This window comes from Rana temporaria, chromosome 2 (genome assembly GCF_905171775.1).
Source record: "Rana temporaria chromosome 2, aRanTem1.1, whole genome shotgun sequence".
Lineage (NCBI taxonomy): Eukaryota > Metazoa > Chordata > Amphibia > Anura > Ranidae > Rana > Rana temporaria.
Genome location: NC_053490.1, coordinates 13,623,960 through 13,635,377, shown reverse-complemented (window position 1 = coordinate 13,635,377; position 11,418 = coordinate 13,623,960). Strand labels below are relative to the sequence as shown.

The window sequence follows — 11,418 nt, the reverse complement described above, 5'->3', positions numbered from 1 at the left end:
GCATTCTGTACCGTGTGCCTGAACCTTCCCCTACTATTCTCCTCCCTTCTGTTTTCTCCTCTTTAAGTTACCCTGCAGTAAAAATAAAACCAAATTGTTGAAGGTTTTACATCTGTCTGGACCTTGCATTTATTATGAACTTCCTTACCCTGACAACAAAGCTTAAGAGGTAACATGCAAACCCCAAATTTAACCAGCAGCTCCTCCGGGGGTAGTGCTACATATGTTAGTACATTAGGTGGTTCAGGAGCTTCTGCTGTTTGATAAAATACTGCATAAATGTTTTATAAAGAGAAAGTTTCCAGTTATTGTTGCTAGTAAGAATTGTTGGATGAAACAACCAATTTGTTTGTCGTCAGCAATTTTCAGGAAAATTATAATGAGCTTGTAAACATCAGTAAGAACTTGTATATTCTACTGGGTATACATTAATGTGGTCAATACACAGTTGTCACCCCTTGTGGAATTACATTCTTGTTGCCATGTAGGACAAATCCTGTTGAGGATTTACCAGACTTTCTATAAAACGGTATCTTTACATCAGCTGGTGGCTCATTGAATTGAAAGGAAACACTGCCTATCATCCTTACCGTCAGATTGCTACCTGTCTTTGATATGCTCCTTCCAAATAGATATTGTTTACAGCATCAAATACTCTTTCCTTGTATGTTGAAGAGAAAATGAGATAATGGAGAACATTTCTATGACTGGCACTTTATTCCTCATGGGCCTTGCAGAGCTTGGAAACTTTAGGTATTTATATTCCTTCATAACTCTAGTCGTCTATGTTACAGTCATGGTGTTGTGTTTGGCGATTGTGGTTGTCACCTGGACAGAGGAAGCCCTTCATGAACCCATGTACATTTTCATCTCCAACCTCATGTTTACCGACATGTATGGAAGCTCGGCCTTGATGCCCAAGCTGATGATTGACTTGATGACGGGATGCATGACAATCCCACTCTCGCAATGCTTGGCCCAGGGTTTCTTTCTCCAGAGTTTTCCATCTGTGGAGATTTTTATTTTTGCTGCCATGGCATATGATCGTTACTTGGCCGTTGGCCACCCATTGAGATACCCCATGTTGATGACCAACAGGAAAGTTTTTAAAATTCTAGTGGCGATATGGATTTATGTGTATGTAGGTATATGTGCAATTTTGGTCATTGCTTCACGACAAACTCTGTGCGGTGTACACATCAACAGCGTGTTTTGTGAAACCATTTCTCTTACGCACTTGGCTTGTGGTGACACCACTCTCGGAATAGTCTTTGGGTTTACATGGAGTATGATTATGATGGCTGGCTGTGTAAGTGTTGTAATTTACTGCTATATAAGAACATTTCTTGTCTGTCTTAAAATATCTGAAGATGCGTGTCAGAAGGCCATCCACACCTTAGTGACACATATCATTGCCTTCTTCACATTTTTGGCTACAACAATATTTTTAACTTACAGATACAGGATCAAAGGTGAATCCCTGTCTTTGATTACCCACTATATAACATCTGTCACTGGGGTTGCATCTTTTACCTTAAACCCGATAATCTATGGAATCAGGACAGAGGCACTTCGAGTGAAAATTATTCACAGGCTGAAGAAGGATAAAACTTTTTTCGGAAGCAGAAAATAGACAACCAGAAAACAAAAAAGAATGCAAAAGATGATTACACTGGACATGTTTATTAATATCCAAAGATGTGTTATGATTCAAGAAAATACTCTGCAGACCAGAAGTGTCATTCAAGTGTATGTACTGTATCACCACAACTTTTCTTTTAAAGTCGAACTATAGGCAACATTAAAAATAACAAATATGATCCAGTCTGTAACCAGCATTAACACAGCAGTCTTTGTTTTTTTTTGTTTTTTTCTGAGTTCCTCCCATAGTATAGTTTTATTACATGTTGATTCTGCCAGTAAGTCTATTATTTCCCAAATTCATACAACAGACCAAGCTGCCACGCAAAAGGTGGAAGTTAAAGGTTTGAGACAAACCATTTAAGACGACAGGGGTGCATATAATTGTCAGCTTTTTGTATATTTATGTAAAATCTTTATCCTAAAATAAAATAAAAGGTTGCCCTAACTTGGCCTCTCTCAACCTTGTTATCCCAGTGGATTTTTTGAAAACATTTGGTTTCAGGGACCCCCTGATGAAATAAATTTGTCACGGGTCAGTGGGAGGAATTCCTCTTACAGGCACCTAAGAAGATCATTGGTGTCATGCTACTGGCTCTGTCAAGTAGCGTTGGACCAAGAACTATGCAAGCACCATCTCATGAGAGGTCAATCAGGCACAGAGCAAGGAACCCTGAATAGCCTCCGGAGGAACCCTAGGTCTGAACTGAACCCTGGTTGAGAATGGTTGATGCAGGGGTCTCAAACTGGCAGCCCTCCAGCTGTTGCGAAACTACAAGTCCCATGAGGCATTGCAAGGCTGACAGTTACAAGCATGACTCCCACAGGCAGAAGCATGATGGGACTTATGCCCTGTACACATGATCGGTTTGTCTGATGAAAACGGTCCGATGGAGTCCAATGTGTGGGCCCCATCGTTTTTTTTCCCATCGGTAAAAAAAATAGAACCTGTTTTAAAATTTTCTGATGGTTAAAAAACCGGTAGAAAAAAACGATCGTCTGTGGGGAAATCCATCGGTCAAAAATCCACGCATGCTCAGAATCAAGTCGACGCATGCTCGGAAGTAATGAACTTAATTTTTCTCTGCACTTCGTTGTGTTTTACGTCACCGCGTTGGACACGATCGGATTTTTAACTGATGGTGTGTAGGCAAGACTGATAAAAGTCAGCTTCATTGCATATCTGATGAAAAAATCCATCGGTCCGTTTTCATCGGATGAACCGATCGTGTGTACGTGGCATTATAGTTTTGCAACAGCTGGAGGCCCACAAGTGAAAACAGCCTAAAAAGTATTAGCTGGAATTTGACCTTCCTTTGTCACTTATACAGAATCCATATAAATGTACTAGTCTTTCTAACACTGCTGTCCAAGGGTAAAGCCCCGTACACACGATCAGGCCAGTCGGAACAAGACAGGCAAAACAAGCAACTGCTTGGGGCCCCCAGCTGGCCTGGGGCCCCCAAGCAGGGCCCTTGCCTTGCTGCGCTGTATCTACTAATCCTCCAGCCCGGTGCGCGTGAAACGGCCGCGCCGTACTGTAGCAGTCCCCTGTCTGCCCCCCCGCCCCATCTGTGTGTGTCGGCTCCTCTCACAGACATAGGCGGCTGATGAGAGCCTTCTGGTTGACCAGAGCTGCTGCCAATCATTCCCTGCACTCCCAGAAATGCCCTCCGAGTCCCGCCCTCCTAGCAACTGAAGATGTCACGTATGCCCCACCACCTGCAACATGCTTCTGCTCCCAGGGACTTATTGGACAGGTACAGCTCTAATGATCTTGGGACAACTGCTATGGGGTGACTCTGATGGGGACACCTGCTGTGGGGGGGCTCTGATGGTGACACCTGCTGTGGGGGGGCTCTGATGGGGACACCACCTGCTGTGGGGGGGCTCTGATAAGGACACCATCTGATGTGGGGTGACTCTGCTGGGGACACCTGCTGTGGGGAGGGGGGGGGGTTCTGCTGCAGTATTTGCACTGTAAATTTTATTTATATGAAGTGTGGATGAACTTAAACTGTATCGCTATGCTGTGGCTCCTGTAGGCTTTGCGTGCGTGCGTGGGGGGGGGGGGGGTGGGTGCCTCCATGTCCATTTTGCTTGGGGCCCCCAAATTCCTTCAAACGGCCCTGCACACGATCAGACCTTTGTCCGACCAAAATCACATCAGAATTCCGACGGAATTCCATTGGCGTAAAAGAGAACATGTTCTCTATCTAAACTCTGATGGAATTCATCGGAATTTCTGAAGGAATTACTCCGATGGGGCATACACATGGTCGGAATTTCCGATGGAAAAGGTCCGTCTCACTTTTTCCAACAGAAAATCCGATCGTGTGTATGGGGCTTAAGTGTAGCCACCCCAAGAAGCATATCACTGGCAGCTGAACGAGGTCAAAACAAAAGGAAAAGAGCTGGAAAAAGGAAAACCAATACACCCAGGGGCGTACCTAGAGCATTTGGCACCCGGGGCAGATCCAATATCTGGCACCCCCACGTTAAAATGTAAAAACACCCCACTGTGCCCCCTGCATACCTCTGCATCCTTCAATATCTTTTTGTTACTACTGTGTACCCCCTCTCCACAACTGCACCTCTGGACCCCTTTACATTACACAGTCCCCTGCATCACTGGATCCCTGTAAAATTACACAGTACCCTGCATCACTGGACCCCTTTAAAATTACACAGCACCCTGTATCACTGGACCCCTTTACATCTCACAGCCCCCTTCACCTCTGGACCCTTTTACATTACACAGCCCCCTGCACCACTGGACCCCTTTACATTACACAGCCGCCTGCACCTCTGCACCCCTTTACATCACATAGCCCCCTGCACCTCTGGACCCTTTTACACTACACAGCCCTCTGCACCCCTTTACATTACACAGCACCCTGCACCTCTGGACCATTTTACATTACACAGCACCCTGCATCACTGCACCCCTTTTACATTACACAGCGGCCTGCACCTCTGCACTCCTTTACATCACATAGCCCCCTGCACCTCTGGACCCTTTCACACTACACAGCCCTCTGCACCCCTTTACATTACACAGCACCCTGCACCTCTGGACCATTTTACATTACACAGCACCCTGCATCACTGCACCCCTTTTACATTACACAGCCGCCTGCACCTCTGCACCCCTTTACATCACATAGCCCCCTGCACCTCTGGACCCTTTCACACTACACAGCCCTCTGCACCCCTTTACATTACACAGCACCCTGCACCTCTGGACCCTTTTACATTACAAAGCCACCTGCACCTCTGGACCCCTTTACAATACACAGCACCCTGCATCACTGCACCCCTTTTACATTACACAGCACCCTGCATCACTGGACCCCTTTACATTACACAGCACCCTGCATCACTGCACCCCTTTTACATTACACAGCCGCCTGCACCTCTGCACCCCTTTACATCACATAGCCCCCTGCACCTCTGGACCCTTTTACACTACACAGCCCTCTGCACCCCTTTACATTACACAGCACCCTGCACCTCTGGACCCTTTTACATTACACAGCCACCTGCACCTCTGGACCCCTTTACATTACACAGCACCCTGCATCACTGCACCCCTTTTACATTACACAGCACCCTGCATCACTGGACCCCTTTACATTACACAGCACCCTGCATCACTGCACCCCTTTTACATTACACAGCCGCCTGCACCTCTGCACCCCTTTACATCACATAGCCCCCTGCACCTCTGGACCCTTTTACACTACACAGCCCTCTGCACCCCTTTACATTACACAGCACCCTGCACCTCTGGACCCCTTTACATTACACAGCACCCTGCATCACTGGCCCCCTTTATATCTCATAGCCCCCTGCACCTCTGGACCCTTTTACATTACACAACACCCTGCATCACTGCACCCCTTTTATATGACACAGCACCCTGCATCACTGGCCCCCTTTATATCTCATAGCCCCCTGCACCTCTGGACCCTTTTACATTACACAACACCCTGCATCACTGCACCCCTTTTACATTACACAACACCCTGCATCACTGCACCCCTTTTACATGACACAGCCACCTGCACCTCTGGACCCTTTTACATTACACAACACCCTGCATCACTGCACCCCTTTTATATGACACAGCACCCTGCATCACTGGCCCCCTTTATATCTCATAGCCCCCTGCACCTCTGGACCCTTTTACATTACACAACACCCTGCATCACTGCACCCCTTTTACATGACACAGCCACCTGCACCTCTGGTCATGTCAGCTTTTTTTTTTTTAAATCGGGATGGTGTCACCCCTCTAGTGGGTGTCACCCGGTGCGGCCCGCACCCCCCGCACCCCCCTAGCAACGCCACTGAATACACCCAACACATCCAAGGACTAGTAAGCTGCAATATGTTACACTTTATTGGGGTTTTAGATTTGCTTAAAGTTATAGATGGAGTAGTGAGAGATCAGAACTCTTTATTGCTGCGGAAAGTGGAAAACAATGCCGGACCCATAAGGTTATCTTGTTGGTATTGCTAATATTAAGATATTAATGTTGATGTAAATTATTTGGTAAACGGACAAGCAGCTTCTACACCCCAAATGATCCCCAAGGTCTCCTTGGCTTGTAATGTAACAAAAATGAAAATTGACGTGCCACTCCATTGCTAAGAGGTTTGAATGCAACTTTATTCCAATAAAAGTCAGGGGTGGGGCAATCGAAAAATTATCAAACACATTTCTGGGGTCCAAAAGCATGCCCTTCATCAGGGCTTTATCAAAAACCATGTGAATAGATAAGAAGTGATCTAGACATTTAATGTAATTTAATTTCAATGTTAATGTGTGATTACAAGCACAGGTATCAGCAGCTCTTTGGTTTCTAGACCTTCTAGTCTATTCACATTGGCCCGGATTCACAAAGCACTTACGCCAACGTATCTATGCGTAAGTGCAAATATGCGCCGCCGTATCTATGCGCCGGGCCCACAAACCAAGATACGCCTAAAAACAGGCTTCATCCGACCAACGTAACTTGTCTACGCCGGCGTAGAGTGGGCGCATATTTACGCTGGACGCATTTGGCGCTCCCATTGATTTTCTATTCACATATGCAAATGAGGGAGATACGCCGATTCAAGAACGTACGTGCGCCCAACACAGTGCGCGTAAAGTCATATGTCTGGCATAAAGTTATGCCCCATAAAGGAGGCGTAACTCAGCAGCATCCATGCAAAGGGCTGCACCAGGGAACACAAGCCTAAGTATTTTACGTAGTTTACGTAGGACGTGAATATGACTAGGCATAGGTTATGTTCACGCCGTAGGCAGTGATCCGACGTATCTTAGGGAGTAGTTGCGACGGGATTCTGAGCAAGCGCACTGCGATGCGTCCACGAGACCGCGCATGCGCCGTTCGTTATACGTATCTGTCTGGTGCTCGGCCCATCATTTGCATGGCTCACGCCCACTTCCACCTACGCCGGCTTGCGCCTAGGAAACCCAGCGCAGTTTTGGGAGCACTGGCTTTGTGAATTCAGTGCTTGCCTCTCTGCGCTGCGTCGGCATAGCGTACAGGAGATACGCTACGGCGGCATAAATGTGCGCCGCTGTCTGTGAATCTGGGCCAATTGATACTTTTAAGGCAGTGGTGAGTGGTGCTCAATTTTTTTTTGGGGGGGTGCAAAAAAAAAGAAACATTCTGAAAAATACTGAAAAAAAAACCATCAATTGCAGCCCGTGCCATCAATTGCAGCCACTGTGCCCATAAAATGCAGCCACTGTGCTCATAAAATGCAGCCCCTTTGCCCATCATATGCAGCCTCGGTGCCCATCATATGCAGCCTCGGTGCCCATCATATGCAGCCTTTGTACCCATCATATGCAGCCTCGGTGCCCATTATATGCAGCCTGTGCCCATCATATGCAGCCTCTGTACCCATCATATGCAGCCTCCATGCCCATCATATGCAGCCTATTTCCATCATAAGCAGCTTCTGATGTACCCATCATATGCAGCTTCTGCGCCCATTGTATGCAGCTTCTGTGCTGTGCCCATCATATGCAGCCACTGTGAGCCCCCACTCACCCGCTCGGCGTCTGACCGCCACTTACCTCATCCCAATGGCAGGTAAGGCAGCGGGTGACGGTGGCGAGCTGCGGGACAGGCAGCGGGTCAGGCAATGGCTCCTGCATCCTCCATGCTTCTCTGTCCTACCATGTGTCTCTTTTTCCATTCCATTAGGCGTCCAATTGGAGGGTCTGAGACAATCAGGTGATGGCTATTAGACGCGCACCTCCTAATTGGCTGAGAGGTGGTTCAGTGTTTGAAAAGCAGATATTAATTTGCTTTTTTAACACACATGGGTAGACTGCGAGCGCAATGCTCTGCGATCCAATTCCACCTTTTTTTTATGCCTATTAACCACTTTAGCCCCGGGCCTGTTTTTCAGAGTCGGTGTTTACGAGACAAAACCATTTTTTTTGCTAGAAAATTACTTAAAACCCCCAAACATTATATATATTTTTTTATAATACCCTAGAGAATAAAATGGAAGTCATTGCAATACTTTTTGTCACACCGTATTTGCGCAGCGGTCTTACAAGCGCACTTTTTTTGGAAAAAATTCACTTTTTTAAATGAAAAAATAAGACAACAATAAATTTGGCCCAATTTTTTTATATATTGTGAAAGATAATGTTACGCCGAGTAAAATGATACCCAACATGTCACGCTTAAGAATTGCGCCCGCTCGTGGCATGGCGTCAAACTTTTACCCTTAAAAATCTTGATAGGCGGCGTTTAAAAAATTCTACAGGTTGCATTTTTCGAGTTACAGAGTAGGCCTAAGGCTAAAATTAATGCTCTCGCTCTAACGATCGCGGCGATACCTCACTTGTGTGGTTTGAATACCGTTTTCATATGTCGGCGCTACTCGCGTATACGTTCGCTTCTACGCGCGAGCTCGTCGGGACGGGGCGCTTTAAAAAATTTTTTTTTTGCTTTTCGCATTTATTTTTATTTATTTTAGAATTTTTAACACTGAAAAAAAAATAAAAAAAAAATTATCACTTTTATTCCTATTACAAGGAATGTAAACATCCCTTGTAATAGAAAAAAGCATGACAGGTCCTCTTAAATATGAGATCTGGGGTCAAAAAGACCTCAGATCTCATATTTGGGCTTAAATGCAAAAAAAAAAAAAAAAATTTGGAAATGACAAAAAAAAAAAAATGTTTCTTTAGGAGGCTGGGCGGGACTGACGTTTTGACGTCACTTCCGCCCAGCGGAGCTATGGGGACGGGCGAAGGAGATTTTTCCTTCAGTCTTGTCCCCGCTCAGCTGCCGGATGGTCGCGATCTCCTCCGCCGCTACCGATGGCTACGGTAAGCGGCGGAGGGCGCGGGAGAGCGGCGGGAGGGGGGGGGGCCCTCTCCCGCCACCGATAACGGCGATCTCGCGGCGAATTCGCCGCGGAGACCGCCATTATCGTTAACACGGCCGCCCACAGAAGAGATGAATATCTCGATTGTGGCAGCAGCTGCTGCCGATACCGAGATATTCATCTCTAAAGTGAGGACGTATAACGACGGTGGGCGGTCGGCAAGTAGTTAAAGCCTCTGGCTAAGCAGGTGCTTAAAAAAAAAAAAAGACAGCCCCTGGAATTCAGGTGCCCAGCATCCAAAAAGGGGCCGGGCGACTGAATAGGGGATGGCTATAGTGGCTTTGGATAGATTGATGCTATGCATGAATCTATCCGTTTTACATAGCGGGGGTGGCGTGACAGAGGGGGGCAGCGCCTGTGCGCCCTTAAAAAACGCACCGCCACCGCTTTTAGGAATGTCCCCCTGACTTTTATTGGAATAAAGTTGTATCTGAACCTCTTAGCAGCAGAGTGGCAATTCAATTTCCTATTTTGTCACCCAGACTCTATTTGATGGAAAATCCAAAATGCTAAAGTTGTCACCAGAATAAGAGGTGAAGGTGGATCTTTCAATTGCACCACTTTCTCTGGTAAGTGAAAGAAAATCTCCTCTGGGGAACAGAAAACAGACAGAAAAAATAAACTGACCAGACTTTTAACCTTTCCTGCTCTAGACAAGCTTAACCCCTTCATGCTGAGCATACGCAAATATGCGTCCCCACTGGACTCTTCATTTTTCCCGTGGGGGCTACATATTTGTGTATCTCCCTTTGTGTGTTGGGAGCATGCTGCGCGGCACACTCCCAGCACAGAGACCGGGGTCTCAGTAGGAGCCCTGGGCCCCGTACTAACGATTCCAATTCACCTGTTTGCTGTGATAGCCTCTGATTGGCTATCACCGAGTTTTAGTCACTGTGAAGTCCCGTCCCAGTGTTTTCACTCTCTGTGAAGGGAGGAGAGAAATACATTTAGGTAGATTCAGGTAGAGTTAGGCCGACTTATCAGTAGATAAGTCGACCTAACTCAGAATCTACGCCAACCTATGTTTAAGCGTATGCTCAAACAGAGATACGCTTAAACATATCTAAGATAGGACGGCTTGCGCCGTCCTATCTTAGATTGCAATTTTTCTGATGGCTGCTAGGTGGCGCTTCCATTGCGGCCGGCGTAGAATATGTAAATGAGTTTCTACGTCGATTCACGAACGTACGCCTGGCCGCCGCAGTCTATTTACGCCGTTTCCGTAAGGCCTTAGGCGGCCTAAAGTTATTCCACCTATGAGATGGAATAACAATGTTAAAGTATGGCCGCCGTTCCCGCTGCAAGGTTCGAATTTTTTACGTCGTTTGCGTAAGTCGTCCGCGAATCGGGAGTTACGTCGTTAACGTCCACGTCGAAATCAATAGGCCCGTACGGCGTACTTAGTCGCAATGCGCACTGGGAAATGTAGGCGCCCGGCGCATGCGCAGTAGGCAAAGAACGTCAAAAACGTGAGGTCAAGCCTCATTACCATTAAACACGCCCCCTCCAACCCATTTAAATTAGGCCTAATGTTTGATCTAGGTCAGTGCCAGGGCTGTGTTTGGGTTAAGGTCGGGGGCAAAGGTCAGGGTCAGGATTTTTGTTCAATTAGTATCAGTGTGTTTTAAGTAGGAAAAAAAAAAGAAAAATGTACACAATTTTTTCTGAGCTGTACTACGGGTACAAACAACAACTACCACACACATATGTGATATGGCTGTGATCGTCAGGAGCAGGACATTTTATATTAGATATGTGCATTCGTTTTCGTCTGAATGCATTTTTGTCCGAATTTCGGGTATTTTCGTTATCGTTTTCACTAGGGATGTCCTGATACCACTTTTTTGAGACCGAGTACAAGTACCGATACTTTTTTCAAGTACTCGCCGATACCGATTACCGATACTTTTTTGTTATGTCATGTGACAGTATTTATTTTATTTTTTAAAAAAAAAAAATTTTTTTACATAGATTTTTTTTTGTTTGTTTTTTAGGGGGGGTGGGTGTATTGTCAGTCTGTTTTTTTATTTACATTTTATGTTTATTTTTTTATTTTTTTATATTTATTGCAAATTTTTTTTTTTTTAATCAGCCCTGTTGGGGGTCTTTGGAGAGATATCAGGGGTCTTAACAGACCACTGACATCTCCCCTTTAAGACAGAGAAAGGGACCAATGACACAGATTCCCCAGTCACTTTCTCTGCAGCCTCAGCTGAAATGAATGGAGAGAAGCTCCTCTCCATTCATAAACTGAAGCATCGTAAACACAGGTTACGATGCTCAGTTATATGAATGGACAGAGTCAGTGATCACTGACTCTGTTCATTCTGAAAAGGTAGGAGCCGG

The 11,418-nt window shown here is 45.9% G+C and overlaps 1 protein-coding gene across 1 annotated transcript; it reads left to right on the top strand.

The window, feature by feature from the left end:
- The first annotated feature begins 688 nt into the window (after positions 1–688).
- Positions 689–1,633, top strand: LOC120928167 (olfactory receptor 5M3-like). The gene has a single exon (XM_040339278.1). It carries the CDS (start codon positions 689–691, stop codon positions 1,631–1,633), a length of 945 nt encoding a protein of 314 aa, XP_040195212.1.
- Positions 1,634–11,418: the final 9,785 nt, after the last annotated feature.